Genomic DNA, 27,394 nt, shown 5'->3' on the forward strand with positions numbered 1-27,394 from the left:
CATATGGTTTGACATAGGTTTGACAGATAGTTATCTATGACAGTACCAGTGTTGCCTGTGCTATAAAAAATTGTGCTAAAGTTGCTGATTGAACTCAATCAGCAACTTTAGCACAATTTTTTATATCTAACTATTATAATATATAAAAGTTCAACGGCGAATAGAGGCACAAAACTACAAATTAATGTCAAATTAATTTCAGTGAAATATGAAATTCTGTGCCTTGTTACTTTGATTATACGCTACATAGACTAGGACGAGTCGGCGCATGAGTACCGAAAACTATTCCACCTCAATTTTTTTATACGATCCTCTTCAAATTGCCCTCTTGATGATATAAATGCATGTCGCCAGGGCGCAACCCGGTGTCATATTGTTTAAACAAACATTGTTTAAACAATTGCAAGGAATTGTTATTTTTCAACCGAACAATTTTTTTTATATTCTTTATTGAAATACCAATAAAAAAGGTCCTATGACTTTTTACGATAAAGTTAATATTTTTAAAGATATGAATTTTTAAAGGTTCGAAAAACATCAAACCTCAAACAAAACTCAATTATTAAAAAAATAATAATGTCAAAGTAATATATTTTTTAAAATTCTATATACAATAGTTAATAATATTGTTAATAGAGATTTGAATGAATGAATGAATGTCAAAAAAATCATTCATTCATTTATTCATTCATTCATTCATTCATTCATTCATTCATTCATAATAGAGATTTCAAAAAAATTAATTGTTTATATATTTTTTTATCTTAGCAAAAGTAGACAAAAATTGTCTTTTTTGTATGGGAGCCTAAAGCCTAGGAGATAAAATAAAGTTAATATTTAAGGGGGCTCCCATACAAGAAACGTGATTTTTTTGACCTTATTTACTCGTAATCAATAATAGTAACAGCGAGGCACTTGAAAATTTCACGAAATCCTTAATTATATTTGTACTTTAATAATTAATAATAAAATTAAAATAAAGTAATTGTTTACTTTTGCTAAGATAAAAAAAAGATATAAACAATGAAATTTTTTGAAATCTCTATTAACAATATTATTAACTATTGTAGATAGAATTTTAAAAAATATATTACTTTGACATTATTATTTTTTAAATATATTTTTCATCGGTCGAAATTACCCAAATTTGAGGTTTTTCGAACCTTTAAAAATTTATATCTTTAAAAATATTAACTTTATCGTAAAAAGTCGTAGGACCTTTTTTATTGGTAATTCAATAAAGAATATAAAAAAAAATGTTCGGTTGAAAAATAACAATTCCTTGCAATTGTTTAAACAATGTTTGTTTAAACAATATGGCACTGGGTTGCGCCCTGGCAACATGCATTTATATCATTAGGAGGGCAATTCGAAGAGGATCGCATAAAAAAATTGAGGTGGAATAGTTTTCGGTACTCATGCGCCGACTCGTGCTAGTCTAACACCAGCTATATACATATAATATTAAATAATATCATATTATACTTATACCTACCGGCTAACCGTTACCACTAGCTAAAAGCCGAGCTTTGTGAGGGCTCACGTCGTCACACCTTGGCTGGCTGACGATAACACAATGTCTACATAATATAAGTAAAAATTACTATGTAAAAGCACAAATCAATAGGCGTGATAGTTTTTCCGTAAAGTGTACCACAAAATTATGGAGTGTAGATGGAGGAGGAGATAGAACTATCTCTGTATGTAAAAAGTGTGCGCTGAAATGCGTTAAATTAAGGTGGCGCTACATTAGCAACAGGGTAAATTTTAAACCATTTAGTAACTTTTATTTCAGTTATTTTAGGTTATATTTTAATATACTTACTTCAATTTATATTTTGTCAGCTATTTTAGGTTATATTTTAATATACTTCAATTAATATTTTGTCACCAACGGCTACATTCATTCCATAGCCTTTGCTGCAGCTAGCGGCACGCTTGGAGGATTTTTCAACTGTTATTTACTGCGTACAGCTGGACACTTTTTCAAATATCCCCCATATAAGATAGTTCTCCTCCATTTACCCTCCATACACAAAATGTAATGGTTGTGGGATACACTAAGGCTCGCTTTGCTCACTCTGCTAAAGAGTTCTTTACAGCTTTATCATCCAACAAGTATATCCGATAAAAGCTGCAAGCTTTCTTAAAATTGCTATCAAGCTTGAAAACCCGATATGGAGACATTGGATTAATCTACGTATTTGAAAATAATTATCACTCGCATTTTACTAACTTAGTCATAAGAAATATTGTAACTCTATATGGATCTGTTCTATGGTCTGAAATAAACTGATTATTATTATTATTAAAATATTACTAACAACTTTATGAAAAAATATAATACTACCTAGGAAAGTATCACATAACACATTACACATATTACACCGATAGATATAATAATTATTATAATACTTGTCTTTCATAATTCTAAGTACGTATTTTTCAGTATGATATCCGATAGTCGATATCGTATCGTGTTATGTGAAAATGCTATTATCACTTTACATTATGAAATGCATTTTTCCATTGAGATATACTATTACTAGGAGAGAGCCTTATATCGGTGTATATGCGTCAAAAGCGTGTAATGTTATGTCCTACTTACTAGGACATAGCAAAGGAGTCGGTCTGCATATTTCATATGTAATAAAAGTGTTATTATAGATTTTTAGTGAAAATTTCAAATGAACGAAAATTTCAAATGTAAATTTCTCCTAAATAGCTTTGTGAACCTTAGCCATAAAACGAAGTTACAGCTTACGACTTACGGCATCGCGGCGCACCACCGTCACTATTTTGGACAGAAATTTCTGAACTATAAAATTATTTATAATATCAGCTGGCCGATTTAAGTATCGTACATTTGTGAGTTAATCACTGAGTTAGTAACGAAACAGAGGAGTGAGCAACGGAATGTCTCACTTTTGTATGCAAGTGAATACAAAAAGTGGCACTTTCCGTTACTCACTCCTCCGTTTCGTTACTAACTCAGTTATTAACTCACAAATGTACGATACAGAATCAGCCAGCTGATCTAATAAATTTCTGATCTATAATTTATCTATAAAAAAAAATTAAATCATTCTAAGTGACCTAATAAATTTTAAAAGTTTATTAAAAGTTCGACGGCGCTTGCAAAATCTAGTGAATACAACAATGTTATTCTATAAAAAATATTCTCCATAATCGTACAGCAAAATAATTAAAAGACAGGTTATACGTTTGAATTACGGTACTAAAAGTTAAAACACATCCCTGTTTTTCTTAACACCTATGTTTTGTGTCCGATATTGTATCGTGTGATGTGCAAAATCTCCAATAATTTAAGTAAACTGGTTTCGGTGACCGTAATCGGTTTCATTGAAAACAAGTCAGTTAAAAAGTATTTATAGAAAATGGAAAAATATATATTTTTTGCACTGACAACATTGACTGCGTCGCCGATCTTTGCCGAACGTTTTTCTATTGGATGCCGAGAATTACCGAATAAATGATTAGGTCACGTGGTACTTTTGGAGTCTTCGTGGCGTAGCTTGTTCAGCTGCTCGTCGAAGCGGCTGTCGGACGGTTGCCTGTCAGCGAGTTAGCGTACAATGTAGCAGCCATATTTGTTCTTAGTTCATAATAGCGTGCGCATATTTTAATGTATAGAAGAATAATTAGGGAAAAATACCAAGATGACTATTATAGTTTTCTTAATTGACACTTCAGCTTCTATGAACCAAAGAGCTTATTTGGGCGGACGCCCAACGTTGCTCGATGTAGCCAAGGGCGCTGTGGAAACATTCGTAAAGGTACGTGTAGTGTCATCGACATCAAAACCGCTTTAGTTTGTGATCGATTTGTTTATCGCGTGTTTACTTATTGGAATTCAAATTATGTCCTAGGTTCGGCAACGATCTCCCGAAAGCAGAGGTGATAGATATATGCTTCTAACTTTCGAAGAGCCACCCGCGAACATCAAGGTTAGTAAATCTAAGTGAACACGTTATGAATTTATTCTTGTTGTTTATGCATAATATGTAGTGTAGTTTGTGGCCGGTCGGCCATATGTGTTGCACTATACTCTGCTCCCTGGAACATTAACATACTTCGAAAGTGCAAAATTAACTAAAATATACAACAAGACGTAAACAGGACGAGCCACCGCCGTTACCTCCTCCGCGATGTCGCCCCGCGCCTCCGACTCGCGACTGCGCTTTCGACGCGTTCTTATTGGTCGACACGGCGCATAATATCGAAATGGCGAATTGGGGGGAAATACGAAATACGCTTGTGTGCAGGAATTCTTGCTGTGGTCTTAACTCGATTGATAACGACGATATGAACGTTAAACAGCATTTTTTGTTTATCTCGGTCAATTTTATTTAAACAATGTTATTATTTTTATGTTATTTCAGGCTGGCTGGAAGGAAAATTTGGCTACTTTTATAAATGAACTAAAAAACTTGCAATGTCTCGGCTTAACTACTATGGGTGCTGCATTAAAACATGCATTCGACGTGCTTAATATTAATAGAATGCAAACTGGCATTGATACTTATGGCCAAGGCAGATGCCCCTTCTATCTGGAGCCGTCAGTAATAGTTGTTATTACTGATGGAGGCAAACTCACTAGCAATGCTGGGATACAGGAGGAGGTAAGTTATCAACCGGTTACAATCTCTGAAATCTACACACACTTCGACATAATATTATTACAAGATATCACTCATAATATTATGACACACTACACAAAATCTAATAAGACGAAGATTTGATTTTGCATAATATTATGATCCGATAAGAACTTATAAAATATGTGTCTATTTTATAATATTATAAATGCAGATATTATTAATTGTCGTTAATAAAGACAAATCTATATTCACTTATTATAATTTGGGATTTAAGAATTTTTTTAAACTTATAATAACACTATGTAATAATAGTGATTATGTTTTCAATGCAATTTAATTTTCAGTTCAACTTACCAATGAATTGTCCAATACCTGGTTCGGAATTGACACGGGAGCCATTTCGTTGGGACCAGAGATTGTTCTCTCTGGTGCTGAGGTTGGCTGGAACACCGGCTGTAGAAAGAGACATTGGACTTGTGCCTTCGGATTCCTCACCAATAGACGCTATGTGTGAAGTCACTGGAGGTAAGAAATTTTTGTTTAACAATATGAAGGACAAAAAAAATATGTAATTGCTTACATCTACTAATAATATAAACTAAGGAAAACGTAAATCCCATACTTAAACCGTTTTGAATTTGGTTCCTTTTCGCACACTAAAATAATACCCCCCACACTGGTTTTGGTGACGGTGGCCGGTTTCATTGAAAGCAGGCCAGCTACGCAGGAGTAATTTTATAGTGCCCAAGTGTGTGCGCAGTTCACAAGAGTACTCTATATTCCTTTTACTCTTATAACCCAGTAAAACAGAAAACCGACACGACTGGCGAGAGATCAGGCGCAGGACCGACTTTTTACATGCCCATCTGACACATGGATCATCTTACTTGTCAGACAATCAAGTGATCAGCCTGCATTGTCCTAACCAAACTTGGAAATAACATGTTTCCAACGCGGGAATCGAACCCACAACCTCCGAGTCAAGAGCCACACTCTTAACCACTGGACCACGGAGGCAGTCACTCACAGTTTCGCACACTAAAATATGGTAATAGCAACGAAACACGACTTAAATTTACGAAATAAAGCTGTTGACATTAATTGTCACTTCTATAATATTTACACCGAATACATGCATAAAGTATGCACGGGTCACATTTTGTAGACTTGTAAACAAATTTTTTGACACAGTTACTCTTTCTTAGTTTTTATTATTCATACCTTACATAATATTAATTAAAATTGAAAAAAAAAATTGATTAAAAAAATACGTGTGGCACTTGGGGATTGCCGTCGTAAAGCTTTTGCATAGAATTTTTATCAACTTATGCTAGGGAATGTTATTATTCGACAAATTTACTATTCGAATAATTCGAATATTTTACAAAAGTTTTCGAATAATTCGAATATTATTCGAATAATTCAAAAATTATGAAAAATGCTGATAACTCTGAATAAATGTAACAAAAAGCTTCGTACATCCATGTACAACCTATTTTGTTAATACTATGAAGTAAGCAATTCTTATTTTTACTTTTATCAACATAAATCTTTGTAAATAACATAGTTAATTTTTATTGTTAAACACTTTAAAAATGTATATTTTAAGGTTACAGCTGGGAAATAAAAGAAAGGCTGTAAAGTGTAAACCGTTTTTGATCGTAGCACCTTTTACTTTTCTCATCTGATTATGCTTAGTCTTGTTAGGCAGCAGTTGAGATTAAATAATAGTATGATATTCGACGTTATGATATCTATAATAATAATAATTTGATATTTTCGATCCACGTTCACCTAGTTCACCTAGTCGGCTTCACCTGTGTCAATGTGGCTCAAAGTTATAAAAAAGGGCCACTAGAAAACAAACACCACAACAAAGAAAAAAATTACAACGAAGCTGGGGAGGGTGAAACAATATTTAGTAACTTGAAGTTTGATAACGCCAATAACATGATATTAAGGAGCCATCGACATTTTTTGATACTGTACCTACTAACTGTCTCAATTATCAGTCGATGACTGTTGCGGTAAAGCTATTGAATAGCAAATTTTTATCAACTTGTCGAATTATAGATATCATCATATATCGTGAGCTTCAAGCCAGAAGGGCGTATAAAAAATGATCTTTTGTATTTTAACTACATATTTTCAAACTCTCAATATTGCACTTAGGTACGTCTATCACCATCTTAAAAAAACAAGTTTGTTTTATATACACCCTATTATATAGTATTCTGGCGTAATACCTCGATCGTGGGAATCGCAGACACAAAAATAAATGAATTTGAATTTGAAATAGACTTTCAATTGTTATGCGACAGCCGGGTGCCACTTGGGGATTGATAGGTATAGGTGGGGAAAGTCCGCGATATATAGTTATCACAATATACAAGAAAATTGAGAAAGCTTGAAAGGAGTCAATGGATACAGATTGTTGATTGACCATTACTGACGATACTGAAATTCATGACTGAAAGGAGTTTATATCGTCATTTGCATGTCTTTACGTAAAGTAACGTCTAAAACATGGTCAACGGCGACGATGAATGGACGTATACTCATTAGTTAGACCAAAAACATATTTATATATAAGTTTATATATATATAAGTATTTATATATAAGTACTTATTCGATGTTAATTTTATGTTTGATAGCATTTTAAACAAAAATAAAAAATATTTTTACTATTCGAATTATTCGAAAAATAATTTGTCGAATATTCGAATAATAAAATCGTCGAATATTCGAATAAAACGAGTATTCGAATATTCGAATAACATACCCTAACTTATGCAATTATAATTCGCATATGTCTAGTCGCACGCACACAAACACCGTGCCGAAGTCTGACAACGCCGCATAGAGTGGGGGATGTTAGGTACTTGATTCGGTCGCCTCGAATTGTTTCATTTTCCAAAATTAGATAGGTACTACCTTAGATGAATGATTGGTCTCGCGCCGCGCGCTACGACTAGATACCGTCGGAGTACTTGAAAAATGCGGCAACAAATCATACGCCTGATGCGGCGTAACTGCGCCAGTCGCGCTGCAAGCTTCGGGTGAGGTAGATGTGTCGATAATTTTCGAAATTTTAAGTTACGTCCGTAGCAAAATGCCAGTTTGCGTAGTGAGACTATGCAATAATAACACTACAAGAAACAAGAAAGTTACTGGCATCACATACCATCAGTAAATATTATATAAATCGTCATAAACACAGAAAAATAATATAAACCTGAAAATTCGGATCGGAGTACCGCTTGATGTTCAGTTTTGCCAGTTGCCATAAACTAAAAATTCCCAATTTTTTAAATTTTTCTGAGATTGTGATTTTTATTTATTTATTTATTTATTTATTAGGTATATCTATTTTTCATATATACATACTGATTAGTGGCTGAGTGGATGAGCGCATTAAAATCTCTAGCTAGCGTAGCTGGTTCGAATCCCGCCAACGGAACAAAAAGTTTTCAAAGTTCCTAGATCATGAATGTGTATTAATAAATATGAATTAGAAGTATCATATTAAAATAAAAATCTTAAATACAGTTTATATTTTATGTACACAATACAGTAACAAATGGGAAAACAAATTTAACATTTGCTTTTTTATGACTCATTCTTTACTTTCGTTAAACTTCCTACCATTGTTTTTGTATTGTTTTCTCATCAATATTGTACCCATTATATTTCGTTGACCTAAACAATGTTGTTATGTTATCGCATTCTTTTCGAATGGTCTTTATTCCAATGGTAAAGTTTATCTGGTGATTGAAAAATCAGCACTTACTATACAATAATAACAAATTACAAGACCACAGCAACTAATTTTTCCCCATTGATTGGGCACCAGTCATGTATCTGGCAACCCGATTATCTACGCACACAACAATATTTGTGCATTGTTTTACACACACTACAATATTGAGTTGCCGCATTCTGAAATCAAATTTTCTATACAGCGCGGTATCTAGTCGACCTTCAAGAAAAGAGCGTATACCCTCTTAAAAGACCTGGCATATGAAAGACGGGCGTGAGTGTGAAGAGAGAAGGACGATATTTAATTTTTTGGGTTAGTCGCCCTCTTAACCTTCAAGCGGTCGCGCGGCGTCGAATAGACTCCTCTCAATACATTTTCGTTGATATTATCGATATTTCGCGATGAATCCGTATCATTCTCTCAGTAGCTTTTCATTATTTATCTATCTACCAAATAAATAGCTTACACTTACTTTCCGCACCTGTTTTGCAGCAAGGAGCTCAATTGTTTTGGTCTCGGCGTCAGTGTCGAAAAGACTCCGCGCGCCTCTCTTATAATTTTATATGTAGTTTTCATATAATTGAGGCAAATGTAATGTTCATTTATAAAACTAAGTCGTCGTTGACGGATAACATCGAGTGAAGCTAGATGAAGAAAAATTTTGAACTAGGATAAGAAAAATCTGATCACTTTTTCTGCCCCTGTTCACACAAGATAAGCTACTTTGAATCACCGGATTTTATAACTAAGTTTTTACTAAAAAATACATTTAATTTTCTGGGTGAACTGATCATCAGCATTCTGGCAGTATGGAATTCGTACATAGGGAGGGGCAGCAAAATTAAAGTGGCCTATACTTACTCATAAAAAATATAAACCGTTTTGAGACTCAAACAATCGGACGAGAATGCCGCGTCCTGCTCTAACAACGTCATTTCACGTTTGTAAGAGAGGGACACAACATTCTCGTACGATTGTTTGAGTCTCAAAACCGTTTCGTGGTACGGGCCCTGATCGTATGCCACACAGAGGCGTAGCGTGCCTTGGCGGGGCCCCGTATGATTGATACGGCATACGACGGAAAAAAGCCCCTGATGCCACATAGCTGCGTTGCTACGACGCACGTCAACGCAATTCAAGACGAAGATAACGCAAATAAAAAATACCATTTCTCACAGAAAACCGGCGTGAAACAGCGCTTGCGCTGTGTTTCGCCGAGTGAGTGAGTTTACCGGAGGCCCAATCCCCTACCCTATTTCCTTCCCTACCCTCCCCTATTCCCTCCCCTTCCCATCCCTACCCTCCTCTATTACCCTATTCCCTCTTAAAAGGCCGGCAACGCACCCGCAGCTCTTCTGATGCTGCGAGTATCCATGGGCGACGGAAGTTGCTTTCCATCAGGTGACCCGTTTGCTCGTTTGCCCCCTTATTTCATTAAAAAAAAAAAATATCCCCCACTTCATCTTCTGGTCCTTCGTTCCGCTAAAATAACGTCTGGCGAAGCAGTGTATCAATGACTAATGTGGCTTGATAATATAATGGCGGAACCTCACTGCAAGTTGCAACGAAAGGTAGTAATGTGGCTACTGCGGGGCTAAAATGGTCACATTCAGCCATTCCTCTCAATCAATTCAGCAAATGAATTGTCAAAACTGTCAAACTGACAAAAATGTCAAATCAGTACGAATTACTAGGCATGAATTGCCAGAAGAGTTGCATTTTGCGATTTTAAAAGAAATGAAGATTTATATCATGATTCTCCAAAGCGGCCATTTTAGCCCCGCTGGCTTCGCTCAATGTTCCTACAATATTATGTCCTCTCCTATGTATTTGTTATTATTATTATGATACATCGCTCATACGCATAACTCACGAAATTTTTAACGCGATTAGACGGTTATGTCAGAAATCAGAATTTGAAACGCTCCGAGTAAAAATAGTCAAAATGGGGCCATGGTAGTGAAACCACCAAGTCTTACTTTAAAGTTTCAATCATTATGGAATATATTTGCCAGCGCTAACGCAAGATACGAATGGTCGCTATTAAATTGGGTTGTTATCGTTTACAGTTTACACTATTGCAAATATTATATTGGTAATCAAAATCGTAAAACAAGTAGGCAGTTCGGCCATAAAATGCCTGTAGTGTAAAATTGATTTTCCTTTGGTCAAGTTTAATGCGCTAATTTACTTTGGTACAGTAGCGGACGTCGCACTTGGATACTGCACTAGATATTATAAACATGTTTGTACTTTAACCCCTTAGGTACTAATTTTTTTTTTCGAGAAACTATAACGTGACAAAACTCGATCAGATTAGGTTTTTTCACTTTAAAATATTTTCCAAATTAGTATTTCTCCATAAAATTAGGATAAACTCTCGTCAGCATTATTTGCGGGCCATTACACTTTTGTGGCTGTAAAGTGTAAAAGTTTAAGAAAGAAGCGTTTTCTTAAAAGGCTGCACCAGCGGGGCTAAAATGGTCGCTTTGAAGAATCATGATATGAATCATAATATGATTCATTTTTCTAAAATCACAAAATGCAACTCTGCTTGCAATTCATTTCTGTATTTTTGTACTGATTTGACATTTGTCAGTTTGACAGTTTTGGCAATTAATTTGCTGAATTATTGAGAGGAATTGCTAAAATGGTCACACATTTTAGCCCCGCAGTACCTTCACCGGTGTTGCTCATATACCTGGCTATTGCCCATTGCTATTGCTATTAGTCTAATGGTAAACGTTTTCCATCGGGCGATCCGCTTGCTCGTTTGTCTTCCATTATAAAATAAAAAATCGGCCAAGTGAGAGATGGACTCGCGCACGAAGGGTTCCGTACCACCTAGAGCAAAAATAGGCTGAAAATTGTTTTTTGTATGGGAGCCTCCTTAATTATTTCATTTAAGTATTAAAATTTTTGTATAAATTATTAAAGTACAAATAAAACTGAGTATTTCGTGAATATTTCAAGTGTTTATGTATTGCCGTTATTGATATCGAGCAAAAAATAGCAAAAAATCACGTTTGTTGTATAGGAGGCCCCTTTAAATATTTATTTTGTGTTTAGTATAATTAATAATTATGTTGTTATAGCGGCAACAGATATAAGTACACAATCTGTGAAAATTTCAGAAGTCTAGCTATAACGGTTCTTGAGTTACAGCCTGGAGACACACAGACAGACAGACGGACAGTCCCGTTTTTACTCTTTGGTTACGGAACCCTAAAAGTAAATAATTCATAAAGTACGTTACGCAAAATGTGTTACAAGTATTAAAATTCTCGCAGGCATCCATTGTTAATCGTATGCCTACAAAACCTGTCCTACCGGTTTTCGTATGTATGAACTTCATTTGAAAACAATATTTAAACACATGCGCTTTTTAAAAAGGCTGGCCTTTCTTTAGTATAAGTAGGTACTAACTAGGTGTGATAGGTTGTTTAATAAAATCGGTGCCACGCTAGTGCCCGCGCCAAGTTCTAATTGTTAACGTTGTTGTTTTAGTTGCTTTTATTTTACTCGTTTTGTTTTGCATATAGAAACAAAAACTACCTTAAACAATTTAAAATTTTGCAAAAAAAAAAAATAACAATGTCTCGAATGACTGATGGCAGATTGATGTATAAGAATATAGATGCGCAGTCGTAACAATTAGTAGAATATAGAGTGTTAATTCAGAACGACGCGACGCCAAGCTACTTTAAATTCCACCCCTTTAATATTGAGATAGAGGCTGAAAATTGTATGAGAAAATTTAATTTCTTTAGACTTTAGATGATACTTACTCGAGGTTAGAGGGCATATGGTTAAAACGAGCGTCTTCTATTCCTTTCCTAACTGTACAGTACTCCCAAATTAATAATGCGCACGGAAATCTGCGCTAATTGTCGTAAACACGAAAACACCCGAATCTATGAAACGTAAGAGCTCCAAACAATGCACTTGCATTTTGCACCTTGATCAAAGGCAATATAAGTCGAATCGCCGGTCCGTCAATAAGTGCTATAAGCCTATAACCATAAAGTTAATATAGCTAGTTCACTAGCTAGCTATAACTCACCGGGAAGCCATCGCGGCGTTACCATGGTAACGCCCAAGCAACGTCAGGCGCCTCAAAGCGCTGTTTTTCTTAAAGTTAACTTGCAGCGACGTCTTCCGACGCTCGGGAAATACGACCGTTGCCGAAAAATTACGAAATTTCTATGAGCATTATCACTTTGGGAGCACTGTACATTATCACTGTGAAGTTCGATAGTGTTTGGTATCTGTCAGCCAGATCCGGACACCGGACTCGCCTAAAATTTTTAAACAAACTTCCGCACGTACCACGTGAAGACATAATTAGCGAGTGCTGTACATAATAATAATATTATGATAACTCCTATTTATAACACATAACCAATTCACTTGATACTTTAAATATCAGTTTGAGTCATAATGAGGCCATTAATTAATTAAAAAATATGCAATTTAAACAGATGTTATACTTTGCATACAAAAGTTGTGGTAATATTGACGTGGTTTGATAATGTTTTGTCTGTGTCCGCCACGCCACTTTTCTAACGTCAAGGTCACTTTTTTCATCTCGTCAATTTAATTTTTCATCAGACTAGGAAAAAATTTGGACTATTACACCGTATGTTCGTGTTAGGTAAACTTAAACTTTTTACCGTTAAAAGTTTCATACACAAAATAAACAACCTTATCGTGCTATCGGGAGTTTCGTGCTATTTAACCGTTTTAATCTAAATCGCATCGAATTTTAACTATGTCATATTTAAAAAAAAATATGGCATAGAATTTTAAAGAAGTTGACATGATTTTTATAATTATCATGTAGTTTCGTCCCTCCATTCACTGTTTGGGTTTTGCTCTGCTTCGTAAAAGTTAAAACTGCAAAAATGTACTTATTACAGAAAATAACAAAAAATAATAAAAATCGAGCCAGTAGTTTTTTCGTGATGCGGACAAAAACATACAACTTACGGGAAATGTACATTTTCATGGCATAAAAGGAATCCTGTTTACTTCGCTAGGGTCTTCCGTCTTCAGACCGCAACGCGAATTGACAGATTTCAATAGCGTAAGACGTCTTGCAAATCTGACAAATCCATACTTTAAAAATGCATCTACGCGTCGCGTTGTGGTCTAAATTGACCCATAATCCATATGCTCAATTTTTCTTTCTCAGGTCGCTCCTACTGCATCACGTCACACCGTATGCTGATGCAGTGCATCGATAGCCTCGTCCAGAAGGTGCAGAGCGGTGTCGTCATCAACTTTGAGAAGATAGGCCCGGATCCCCCACCTATTGATGCTGGTAACACCAAGGAGGGAGAGGACGAAGTCAACCCGGAGGCGGATAAGGAAATGGATGTGGATGGCGATCGGAATGGGGTGCGTATTTATATTCATTGGAAAATCCTTACTAATATTATAAATTCGAAAGTTTGTCTGTCTGTCTGTCCGTCCGCCTGTCTATCTGTCAGTCTGTTACCTCTTCACGCACAAACCGCTGTACCGATTTTGCTGAAAATTGGCGTGGAGATACTTGTACCGAGAAAGGACATAGGATACGTTTAGTCCCGGGAAAATGTACGGTTCCCACACGGTAAAAGAATGTTGGACGCCGCAACATCTAGTCTCTATTGCCAGTTAAATCAACTATTGCCAGTTTTAATGAGGGTTGTTGATAGGAATTTTTCACTAGCGCTTTTGATTTGCCTTGACAAATACCTTTAACCGAAGCTATTGTAAATATTATCTTATATCTTTAAACGAGCAATTCTTGTTTATATATATTTGTAATCCCAGAATAGGCTCCAACGATTTTCATGAAATTTAGTATATAGGGGGTTTCGGGGGTGATAAATCGATTCGATCAAATAGCTAGTTTTATTTATATATTTTAAATTCCTGTTAACCTCAGAAACTGATCATTGAATGTTTATGGTATATTCTAGGAAAATTAATAAACTAATCGACTAGTAATAAGTCCCCATGATGATGATGATGATTAATTTTTAAAAGGCTCAGTCCGGGCCTCATCTAGCTAAAGCCGCTCCGGTCAAAGATCATTATCGCCGCCTTTTACATACAGAAAACCACATATAAGTCATGAGCTGGTTTTGTTTTAGGATAATGGGGGGGGGGGGGGGGGGGGGGGGGGGATATTTAAGTAAATACTTACAAGATTTCCATGTTCCACTATCGGGCCCTGGGCTCAGTCCCTTCTATAGTTGCAAAACTTCTGAAAAATTCCGAATAATTCCGGAATACTTCTGGGAAAGTTTCTTTAAAATTGAATTATTCAAAATGAATTTCATAAAAAAAAATAAGTAATTTGAATTTTTATTTATGCTGAAAAATCGTATTTTGCATCAATCATCGATCGCCGCCGCGCATAGAGCGTCGCCCGCCGGCCGGTATCACCGCTTCGCACGCGCCGACTGCCACGGCGAAATATTCGACGGAAACATTCGATTGCGGGGTACGAATCTTTCCGCGGGGTGAGGGAAAACTTCTCCGGGGAGCATCTCCCTTCCGCACCGCCGTCGCCCGCTCGTACGGGCGAGCGAGTCGTGTGAGCGGGCGACGGCGGCGCGGAAGGGAGATGCTCCCTGGAGAAGTTTTCCCTCACCCCGCGGAAAGATTCGTACCCCGCAATCGAATGTTTCCGTCGAATATTTCGCCGGAATAATTCAATGGAAATATACGTGTTTGTTTGTGGTTTGTGGTGGTTGAGTGAATTATTTGTTCAGTAGCACATTACGTTCTTAAGTAAAATATAAATTGTTTATCTATACCTACTTCTAGGTTTAATATTATAAATGCGAAAGTGCGTCTGTTTGCCTGTCTGTCTGTTACCTCTTCACGCTCGAACCGCTGAACCGATTTTGCTGAAAATTGACATGGAAATACTTTGAGTTCCGAGAAAGGACATAGGGTAGTTTTTATCCCGGAAAAATGTACGGTTCCGGCGCGATAAACGAATTTTGGCGCAACGGAGTTGCGGGCGTCATCTAGTTTTATTTTAAATTAGTAATGGCCAATGGGATCGAGGATCTATACTTACCTACTTATTACTTACTTATATCCATACTATCCATACTTTATCCATACTAATATATCCTATTGTAAGTAAATCAGAATAAAAACCATAAAAAATAAACGAACTTATATGATTAGGTATTATCAAAGAAAAGTAACAAGCCGTTACCAGCCGCTATTTATCGCTAGTAATGATAATAAGCCAAAAAAGCAGTTTCTCGCCGCTTGGCTAATAATGTTAGTAACCGGCATCACATATTCTTAGATACACAACTAAAGATAAATAGTTTACAGCTTCCAAGCGCAATTTTCCACGTTTTTTTTTGACAGTTGAAATATTCCCAAAATTTCGGAATATTTCGGAATACTTCCGAAGTATTCGACGGGAATAATTCGGAATCTTTCCCGCCAGCATCTATAGTCCCTTCCTAACAAAATGTGTGCTAACATGCACAAATGACATCTAATATGTTTTCAGTTTTCACTGCATATATATTATAGTACGGCCACGACTGACAAGTGACGTCACAATGACATCATTGTTATGACTTCATTGATTTTAATGAAACGTAACAAATTGATTTTAATAATATCATCGCAAGAACTAACGTTACATTAATCAATATCAAACAGATGACGCGCGCTGGCCGGAACTGAGTTCCACCGAAATTTATCGCGCGTGAACCGTACATGTTACCGCAACAAATACTGTCCGATGTATTTTCCTGTCTCTAATATATATATTTTTTTAAATTTTTTTTTCATTCCATAAAAATTTCATAAAAATTAGTTTAGCCGTTTATGCGTCAAGATATGAAACTAATTATTAGACAGACCCACTATCGCACTTAGAATATTAGAGGTAGTAAAGATAACTACAATTGGTTAATTTTAATTTCTAAGCTTTTTCATAGTTTTCTTGATTATAAAACAGGAATAATAATTTTCCATTTCCATTAATTATAAAATTTACTTACAGCGGTGGAACGGCGGGCCCTATCAAACTGGCATGCCACCGAATCAGCCGTCAAATGTACCACAAGCTTGGCACTCGTGTCGTCGCCTCATATACGTGCCCCGGACTGTCTCGCAGAAGGGTTTCGCCGTCGGCTTCTGGCCTATACCGGAGTCCTTCAGGCCAGATCCGAATGCTCCTACTTTGGTGAGTATTGTCTGGATATGCTGGTAGAAAGAGATAGAGATAGGGAGGAAAGAGATAGACACTTCAAACATGATACAGCCTCAAATATTTTACAATGTTCATACAGACTGCACCATGATTATCTGTACCAGGGGTTTCCAAACTTATTTTGTCTACTAACAAATTATGTTTTAGCGCCCCCATTGTTTCAATTTAAAATGCATCCAGATGAAATAAATCACCCCCAAGCCTCTACACGACGCCCCCATTTTTTTTCTGGATTCCACACCCTTTAGACCTTCAGCGCCCCCAAGGGGGCGTTATTGCCCACTTTGGGAAAGGTTGATCTATACTATGCGCAAATGATAGCGATTATTAGCAGTTTCGAGACGAGTATGCCTTTGCACGCGTTTGGTACTGGTCGTATTGTCCATCAGGGGTCATCCATAAAGTATGTCACACCTAAATGGGGAGGAGGGGGTCGATGAAGTGTGACACGGTGTAACAAGGAAAGGGGAGGGGTCCTGAGTTTTGTGACATTTTAATCTCTTTAAAATATGACGAAATCGCTTTAGGGATGGTTTATACCATGTCATAGTAAAAGAGATAGAAATAACGACTGAAAGAGAAAGATGTATAGCCAATTGTTTGTTTACAGCCGCCGCGTTCTGCTCATCCCGTCGTCAAGTTTACATGTGCGAGCCAGGAGCCAATGGTGATAGACAACTTGCCGTTCGACAAGTACGAGTTGGAACCCAGTCCACTTACACAGTTCATACTCGCGAGGAAACAGCCTACTGTGTGTTGGCAGGTTTGTGTTCGATTTCTATTAGCATGCTTTTTTTTATGAAATAAGGGGGCAAACGAGAGGTCACCTGATGGAAAGCAACATCCGTCGCCCATGGACACTCGCAGCATCAGAAGAGCTGCAGGTGCGTTGCCGGCCTTTTAAGAGGGAATAGGGTAATAGGGGAGGGTAGGGAAGGGAATAGGGTAGGGGATTGGGCCTCCGGTAAACTCACTCACTCGGCGAAACACAGCGCAAGCGCTGTTTCACGCCGGTTTTCTGTGAGAACGTGGTATTTCTCCGGTCGAGCCGTCCCATTCGTGCCGAAGCATGGCTCTCCCACGTATATATGCTTGGTTTATGAGGATTTTTGACAGAAGTTTATCTATTCAACAGTGTTGGATAGTTTTTGGCTTTGAAAACTTTTAAAAGGTTTATTTGATTGTAGTTTATCTTTTCTCTACAAAAAATTAACTACTTATCTTTTCTTTCCAAAAGATAAACTACAGTAAAAAAACATCAGAAATCAGGCAATACCACTGAATTACTGTTGAATTCGTAAATAGCTACGACATTCACGAAGATTAATATTGATTCAACAAGTCCTCTATATAATTTTCAAGTGAAATTGGTTTTATCTGTGATGAATACAACTTAAATTTCGAAATAATTTTATAGCATAGTACTCAGCCTGCCTAGCATACACCAACGAGATATCTCACTCTCGAGATAATTAAAACTACTCGTCTCATAATGTCAAAACCTCGACATTATCTCGACAAAACTCTATAAAAATGTGTTATTTCGATGATAGATCTACGCGAGAAAAAATGTTTGTCATGCTATGAATATCTCTTCATATCCATAGATATGAAGAGACAAACCATCAAACATCGAGAAAACATGTAGAGTGAGATATCTCGTTGGCGTATGCTAGGCAGGCTGATGATGATCAATAAACCTGTTACTCGGTAATGCGGTTACTAGCCGGAAGTAAGAGATAAGATTTAAATATCGTTTTTCTGAGTAATGTGAGTTATGTCATATTATGTGACACCGGTAATGTGGCCTTATCACACCCGGGATTTTAGGTGAGATTGCGGTGGTTGTGCAGCGACAATCTATATCTATACATATTATACAAGTGCGAGTCGGACTCGCGCACGAAGAGTTCAGTACCACTACAATATAGCAAAAAAGTCTCTTTTTTCCCTCATGTCCCTTTGTTCCCTTTAATCTTTAAAACTACGCCACGGATTTTGATGCGGTTTTCTTTAATAGATAGAGTGATTCAAGAGGAAGGTTATAGGTATAATAACATTCATTAAATAGTGGAGAAATACTGTTATTGTTGGGGATTCTAATGTGATGTGAGATGTCGTAAATAATTACATTTTTTTCTGCTTACATTGCAAACGCAGGCTCCCTACGATATTTATCAAAATAATGTACCAAGTATTGTACACATTGAAAAGGTCTACAGAAAACTCCGCGATGGGTATAATATGTCTATCTCTGATGGATATCCCACAATAACATTTTTTGTCATTTTCTTTTTACGACAAATAACGGCTTATTTTCGAAGCAATTTTAATAAATACAGCATTAATCCTTATCCAATTAAATAACTTAAATATATTGTTGATTTAATGTAGATCTATATGGCCTTTTACAGCATATGATTTAAATGAATATTTTCGAAGATATAACAGTTTTAAAAATTGCGGGAAGTAGCTTTTGCGGCGGTACCGACCAATGCGGGCCACGGGTAGTAATAATAAATACAAGTCAAAACTGCTGAATCGATTTTAATAATTTTTTCAGTGGCTATATTATATTTTTACCCGATGCGAAGCCGGGGGGGGGGGGGGGGGTCGCTAGTACATAATATCAACCACTTACTCAGAACTAGCCACTAACAGCTAGCCTGTATTTTCACACAAAATTTCATCAAACTCATTGCAGCAATTTAGCCTTTAGGTGTAATGTAACAGATGGACAGATACATTTGTAATAAGCCATGGGTTTAGGATATAACTTTAAGATTAAGTGCTTTATGGAGGCACTTCACATGGCTATTTGTATTTGCGTATATGATGTATTTGCCAAACAATCACCATGTGTAGACGGTATATTTGACAAAGTATTGGCCTTATTTGCCTATTTGACAAATAAGACCAGTACCAAACACGTATCCGTACCTTTGTCGGTTTTTGACACACATCAAAAGAGTCAAATAGGCAAGTAAACAAAATCAAGTAAAAGTTTGGTATTTGATGTCCGTGTGGGAGGCCGTATATGCCCTTATTTGCTTGTCTTGTGTATACGTCAATAATTTCGCCAAATTCAACAAATAGCAAATACCAAAAAGCCATGTGAAGTGCCTCCATTAATTACACTATTGTATAGTAATTATTTTTAATGTTGTTTTGTATTTATTAATTTGCTGCATAAATAATCTATTTTTTAAATCTTTACAGGTGTTCGTAGCTAACAGCGGCTGCAAGAACTCGGAAGTCAGTCATCCATTCGGCTACCTCAAGGCATCAACCAATTTGACGTGTGTGAACCTGTTCGTCCTGCCGTACAACTATCCAGTGCTGTTGAGACTTCTAGATGACCTGTTCAAGGTGCACCGATGCAAACCAACCCCGGAATGGAAGTTGGCATTCCAGCAGTACCTTGATAGAATGCCATCGTACTATGTTACGGTTAGTACAATTGTTTTATTACAAATTATGAATGTGCAGTTAAAAAGTAACAAACATACATGAAATTTTTAAACGTTACTATAATAGGAAATGAAGGCTTTTTATTATTTATTTATTATAAATAGTTCGGTCCACTTGTGCTTGGGTTAGAGTTAACTAACCCAAGCACAACTCACAAGTGGACCTAACTAATTAGGATTAAATATAATATTATACTGCTGTGTAGTTAGTTATCCATGGCACAGAATATATATTAGTAGTACCAACAGAATTCCCACTCATGAAACCCGTTTAAAAAAATAACAACTCATGATATAATACTATAAAGTTCAAATTCCAACCGCGCAGTGCCAGGTGTCTACAATAGGCATGATGACTATTATTTTTTTCTTATCTGTAATTGAAAGACACTCAAAAAATAGAAACATCGTTAAAAGAATGATTCTGATAGCTTAAAAATTCACCAAGATATGACAATTCAAATATCTCATAAAAAAGACCTGCCCGAAACGCTCCATACAAAGTGCTACGAAAGTATGACGTCAGTCTTTCGTAGTTTGTACGCATCGGGAGACAACTTTGTTCGACAGGTATATTAAATATTGCGTTTATGAAAGTGGTTTCATAACAAAAGTTGCTTTTAATTGCATAAGTTATCGAATTGTATACAAATATTAAAAAATTTAATTGAAAAAAAATCGACTTGAATATCCAACTTTGAAGGCGCATAACAAAAAAAAATACAAATGCTATCAAGCTGAAATTTTGGGAACACTTATTTTTTACCGTGATTTCTTTATTTTATTAACAAAATTTGCTAATCTTTGACCTTGTCATCATCCCTATTATATGCGCTCTTTTTCTATCGCGTAAGAGGTACCCTTTCTGACGAAATCAAGATTGTTACCTTTTAGAAAATAAAATAATCTTCTTTTAATTACTATAGCTACTAATAGCATACTTTTTTATAGTATTAATCAAATTTTAGTAACCCAACATACATTTTATAATAGTTTTATATTCGATTATAGTGTAGGAGCTGGTCAGGAATATTTTACAACTTAAACATAGTAACTTGTATTTATTTATGTGTAGTATGCGGTTTGTTTGTAACAAATTGGTTTATTTGCTATGTTTGTGTATTTTTTTTTCTTTTTTTGTATTTTAAAGTCTTAAATTACTTTATTGAATTATTTCTTTGACTTTTTTTAATTGTTCATATTTATCAGATTAATAACGATCATGTCACAGCGGTTAAATCAGTACGTAGATATAATATGCGACAAAAAAATCTTGCGCGCGCGTCACCGCTCGCTTGTGAGTCCCTTGTGATCTGCCCCTTTAAAGGGGTACTTACAGTTCGATACAAAAAACGCGCGAGTGGGACAGGCCTGTCCATGGTTAATACTTAATTTTAACCTCACTAACAATACGAAGAACTATTATAAATTATAATAGTACATAATATGTAGAGAGAATCGTAACATGATGATGATTATTTTTAGATGAACAATTAGCAATAACTGGTATAAATTGATTTATACATTGCACAGTAAGTAAGTAACTAATTATGTAAGTAATTTATGTGTTGATGACATTCAACTTGTTATATATATCAGAAAAATAAAGTTTTTTAATAAAATGCACTCCAGAACAAAGTATTTAAATTTATTGAATAAATTATATAGATGATGAAAACATTAATATATTAGATGGTTGCGATAAACTAAAACTGTGTGACTAATATAAACTAAACAATGTTTAATGTAGATATTTTATAACAATAAAAATGTTAAGTTACGTCATATTTTGTAAATTCTCTACATTTATTATCAACAACTATTATCTTACTCTCTACATTATATTATTTTAAAATAAGAAGGCGATCAACACAATTTTTGTTATACTATTATAATTATAGCGATTAACGCGTTCAGCTTGCAAAGCGAAAAACAAATTGATGCATAAACTTATAAGGGTGTGGTTACTATAGTCTAGTTATACTATAGTAATATTATACTAACGCAGACAGCAATACAGCTTGCACTGAAGTTTCGCTTTTAGCACTTGCCATAAAAATAAGTGTAAGATAGAACAGCAATAAATTTGGTTTTTCTGTCAACAGCCTTTGCGACGAGCTCTGACCAAAATGGGCGCTTCGGCGCCTCTGGTGCAGAGTCTAATACCGGACACGCAGGACAACTCACTGAGTTTCTCCGTACTTAACTATCTGAAAAGACTGAAGAACCAGGCGAAAATCGAGTTCGAGAAGCTATGCGCTGATGTTATCAACAAAGCTTCCAGTAGCAATAGTCAGAAGGTAATATTTATGATTGTATATTATTATATGGAGGCTTTAAGCATTTTTGTATCATCTCACAAAAATGACCTATTGAGTTATGAATGCAGTTATGCTCTTTAGATTATTGTGAAATCCATTTGAATCAGAACGAGATATACGTCTCCGCGTGGACGTGTCCAATGATAACTAAATTTTATAAAACGAAGTTTTGAGTGTGCCTGGTGAAATCCCACCTTGTAACAAGTCTGCATTCATAACTCAACAAAAAATAAAATTGTGGGCTTATACACTAATGCTTAACAAAGACCATATTGTAGGTAAATTTTGGGAAGGAATAAATTGTGACCTGTGTGGTTTAAAGTTTTATTTTATTTTAATTATTTAGGAAAACTTACAGTTTGGCCGTGGATTCGAGACTCGCGTTCAAACCAATAAAAGGCCGATTGTCTGACTAGGAAGAACCTATGCAGTGAAAATACATATAAAACCCAGCATGCGCCTCGTCTCTCGTCAAAAGTTGCAGAGGGGTTTGATTTCTTAAAGAGAGTCTCATTTAACCTGTACGCCTATCTTACCATAAACATTTTTCAGGTGGCAGAAAGCGTGCGCGTGATGCCGCGGTCCCCTCTCAAGAAGGATCTCACCACGCACCCGTGTTTACAAGACAAGTTCACGGCGCTGCGAGACCAGCTGAACGAGTTCGGTGGGTTCGTGGTAGGCCTCTCCCGGGGGAGGCATAAGGCGGCCGCACATACGTACCGGAACCCCTTCGATATACAACGACGTGATTTGTTGGATCAGGTCAGTGCATGATTGATGCTGGGGTATATAAAAGTAATAATAAAAGTACATTAAAAATATAAGGGCTATAACTCACCGGGACGCCACCGCGACGCAGCCAGCGACGTCACCATGGCAACGTCTGGCGTCTCAACGTCGCTGTAAAGCGCTGTTTTTCTTAAAGTTAAGTTTGTAACACCGCTTTGCGGTGACGTAGAGGTGACATAGTAACGTCTATAACTACGTCGCGATGACGTCCCGGTGAGTTATAGCTCTAATAGAGCTTAATTCTCACTAAACGATAAGTAAGCGTCTTTTACACTCCACTACAGAGATTTAATGATTAAGAGGTTGATAGAAAATGTATGGAGCTTATTTTAAAATCTATAGTTAATAGGTATAATGTGATCATTAAATGTCTCTGAGTGCGGACAAAAAAGGTTGTAGGGCTTCGCCAGATTGCAAAAGCGTAAATTTTAATCAGGCTGAGATTAGCTTATATTTAAACACGTAACAGCTAATTTTTGTCTCCACTCTCCAGCCATTATGTTATCAGTTATTTGTTTAGACAAGAAACTTATAATATTGTTGTATTCAATGAGTCATGACTTCCATGATCCATTCTTGGCCCCTTGCCAATTTTGCTGTGGAACTAAAACTGCCAACACCTTTATGCCGGCTTAGAGGTCAATGTATACGCCTTTACAATAAAATCCCAGAAAACGTTCAAAATCTTTCCATTAATAAATTTAAAAAAGTAGCAAAGAGCGTTTGTTTGCGAAAGCCTATTATAAGGTCAATGATTTCATAAACGATGGCACATCTTGGGAGTAGGATGGCTGCTTGCAAGGCTATTTCTACATTATTTTATGACTTACAATTATGTATGTATATTGACATTGTATAATTTTAAGTTACAACATTGCAGTGGCGAAGGGTGAATATTTTCGGAAGGGAAGCCGGAGTAAAAAATCTATTTACCAAAACGCTCAGCACTGATGTTCAACAATGTTCGAGTTTAAAGTTTGATAATGATGCCTTTGAAAAATGCCTTCTGAGTTAAGTTGTATGCGTGACGGCACATACGGTCATTCAAAACTAAGTTTGGAAAACGAAGTTTCCTTCGACAGCAAATAATCTGTCAGACAACAGTCTCAGCTGTACGAGTCACAGTTAACAAATCACAATACAAATTAATTTAAATTCGCGACCCTGCACTCTTCTTAACGCTAAAACAAATAACATTCGACATTTAAACACAAAACAAACAAGTTGTTTACAAACACTCATCCGCCATTTGACTCATAACAATTTTACTTCATGAAGTTCATCTTTCTCGCTCGCACTTGTGTGTTGCTAATTAACCGTTCTCCGTAATAACTCGCCGAGTATCGGCTTATTTCCGAGTATATTGGCGCGTGGTAGAACGAGACAGAACATGACGATCAGTTCACAGGAATGAAAAGGACAGATGCTTACTATGAAATATCGTTGTATGAAGAAATAACCCGCTAATTTATCGGCTTCTATCGGAGACGGCCTGCACGATGCATTGCCTATATAAATTTGTAGGCGATTAATTATTAATTCAAACTATTTCAAGTGAGAGAAAAATTTATTGCATATAAAATTTTGTAGGCGTTTAGTGAATTTAAAGTTTTTTAAGTATGTAAAATATTTATTAGATAAAAATGTATTTGGCCCATAGATTCGATTTTCCAAAAGGGAAGCCGACGGGAATCGGTTTATATGGACTCTTCGCCACTGCAACATTGTAAACCTTATTTTAAAAGATTAATTTTTTTCTCACTTTTTTTGGTAAAAAAGTGGGCCCCGTGCGAGTTTCTTACGCCGGTTCTTCTCGCAGGGTTAGTTCCCGAACCGGTGGTAGGCATCATGTAGACTTTCAGAGAACATTTGCAAAAATTTATTCTGAATAAAAAATTTTGAGTTTGAGTTTGAGTTTATATTGCTATCTGTGTGGTCAGTATTTCCGTTAACATTTTCGAATTTCGTATGTACGGGCCTATATATCAGTTTCGTTTTAAAGGACGTTGTAGTACGAAACAATTGCCCATGCCAATTAATAAAAAATTACAAACTTTATGCGCATGCGCGCTGATAAATGTACGATCACTTTTATTCAGTGATGTTTATTTGTCATATATAACGTTACAGGTGGTCCGCATGCGAGCGAACTTCCTCCAGCCGTCGCTGGCGCACACGCGGCTGGTGGACGAGGACAGCGTGCACTCGATGCCCGTGGCGCAGATGGGCAACTACCAGGAGTACCTCAAGCGCATGGTGCCGCAGCTCCGCGAGATCGAGTCGCAGCCCGTCAGGCAGCACATGTTCGGGAATCCGTTTAAGATCGACAAGGTGGGTTTGGTGATGAGGACATTCAGGTTGATGAATTATTGTTTTATTATGAATTTAATCTGATTAACTATAAATTACAGAGAATGATGATGGTGGACGAGGCGGACATCGACCCGCTAGGCGCCGTCCGCGGCGGCGGCGGCGCCGGCGGCAAGCGAGGGGCGGAGTCGCCGCGCGCCGCGCCGCCCAAACGCAAGGCGGGACCGCTGCCGCATCACATCACCGCCAGAAGGTAAATTTCTACTGTTGTAGCTGACATGTTAATTAGAAACACACTCTAAAAGCGACTTACAGTTTAATATACTGTGACTCTAAAAGCGATCATGTTATATAAGGCTTTAAGCTAGTGTCTTTCATTCGAGCACGAAAAGATTCACATCACATCATAGTCAATTTGCGGACCCATGGATACAAGATTTTGTAAGGGATAATCATTCTAATGATTTATGTTTTCTATCTTTCAAATTAATTCCCGGCTTGGCGATTCGTGAGATATTTTGCAAATGTATTAATAAAACTAAAATACCATTTATTTAAGACATCTTGGCCAATACAGACAGTTAAACTAATTTTAAAAATATACTTACTCTTTCTAGACCCTCCACCCCGAAGTCGCCCCCAACTGTGGTGTCGCCGTCGCCGCCGCTGTCGCCCGCGCCGCCCGCCGCGCCGTCGCCCGCGCGCCGCCCCGCCTCGCCGCTCGCGCCTGTACCCGCTGACTTACCCTCCGGGCGACCGCCTGAGGTAAACATCGTCATTATTAAACTCATAATACAATTACAAATAGCTAACTATATACATAGTAAAATGGTGTAATGATTAAACTTGGTTATAGCGATGAGAAGACTAAAGAGTTGTTAAAAGATTTTGATGCCCAAATACCCCAGACAGTGTTTAAAGTTTTCCTCTTTATAATATTAGTGTAGAATATGTCTCGTTAAAATTGAACTACTAAACCGATTTCGGTAATTTTAGTCTTGAAATATTCATGAAAGCTTTATTAGGAGGCCAGCGATACAAAGTTCACCGAGTCGTCTAGTACATTATAAAAACGTTATACGGTACATTTTACGAATTACTTATTATATCACACAGAGCACGTTTATTAATACTTACTATAAGTATTTAGTAATCATTAACATTACTTGTTGCAATTTCCAGGAGCCCATGTTAGTGGATACCGGGGGGCCGTCAGTGGCGCCCGCATTTCCGCAGCCGAGCACGCCGCCTAACCTCCCGCCTGTTGTTAAACCATTCCTCAACGGAGGTAACACGGAATCCGTACTATTGTAGCGTATAAATCAATTTTGATAGAATTTAGTCTTAAGATTTATTGGGACCATGGAAAGAACATGCTATAGTTTTTGTCTCGGAATAGCGTACGATTCCTGGGCGATAAACACATTTCGAAACTACGAAGTTGCGGGCAACATCTAGTTAACATGACATGTACTGCATGATTGACAGTTGCAAATACTACAAAACAAGATAAATGGAAAATCATAATGCTCGGTTGAATGGAGTGATAATTCGGCAAGACGCAAATGTGTATTCAGACTATATAATATGACTCACGAATGTGTGACTTCTTTGGCTTTCAACTAGCACAATATTTATAGAGGCACAGTAATCATTTATTATATTATTTGTAATTATAGACGCGTACACGACGATGGGCAAGATGGCGCGGTCGCCGTCGCCGCCGAACGGCACGAGCGCGGAGCCCGACTCGCGCGAGCTGCAGATCAACGCTATCTTGCAAGGTGTCGCCGCAGAGAACACGTCGCACGCGAGACGACGACGACGACGGAAGGTGGGGTTTTTACATTATGCTAAATGACTCGTACACAACGATGGA

At 36.8% G+C, this 27,394-nt stretch overlaps 1 protein-coding gene across 1 annotated transcript in view; it reads left to right on the forward strand.

Moving 5' to 3' along the window:
* The first annotated feature begins 3,518 nt into the window (after nucleotides 1-3,518).
* Nucleotides 3,519-27,394, forward strand: part of LOC121730336 (integrator complex subunit 6) — a 28,969-nt gene continuing 5,093 nt past the window's right edge. Inside the window, exons 1-15 of the mRNA XM_042119341.1 lie at nucleotides 3,519-3,797; nucleotides 3,891-3,968; nucleotides 4,404-4,643; nucleotides 4,967-5,147; nucleotides 13,578-13,783; nucleotides 16,416-16,598; nucleotides 17,236-17,388; nucleotides 19,845-20,075; nucleotides 22,201-22,395; nucleotides 22,969-23,178; nucleotides 25,336-25,536; nucleotides 25,617-25,768; nucleotides 26,133-26,280; nucleotides 26,698-26,803; nucleotides 27,195-27,349. Of these exons, the coding sequence (XP_041975275.1) occupies nucleotides 3,681-3,797; nucleotides 3,891-3,968; nucleotides 4,404-4,643; nucleotides 4,967-5,147; nucleotides 13,578-13,783; nucleotides 16,416-16,598; nucleotides 17,236-17,388; nucleotides 19,845-20,075; nucleotides 22,201-22,395; nucleotides 22,969-23,178; nucleotides 25,336-25,536; nucleotides 25,617-25,768; nucleotides 26,133-26,280; nucleotides 26,698-26,803; nucleotides 27,195-27,349 (2,556 nt within the window). The 5' untranslated portion in view covers nucleotides 3,519-3,680. The remainder of the gene's footprint in view (nucleotides 3,798-3,890; nucleotides 3,969-4,403; nucleotides 4,644-4,966; nucleotides 5,148-13,577; nucleotides 13,784-16,415; nucleotides 16,599-17,235; nucleotides 17,389-19,844; nucleotides 20,076-22,200; nucleotides 22,396-22,968; nucleotides 23,179-25,335; nucleotides 25,537-25,616; nucleotides 25,769-26,132; nucleotides 26,281-26,697; nucleotides 26,804-27,194; nucleotides 27,350-27,394) is intronic.

The sequence above is a fragment of the Aricia agestis genome, chromosome 9 (assembly GCF_905147365.1).
Source record: "Aricia agestis chromosome 9, ilAriAges1.1, whole genome shotgun sequence".
NCBI lineage: Eukaryota > Metazoa > Arthropoda > Insecta > Lepidoptera > Lycaenidae > Aricia > Aricia agestis.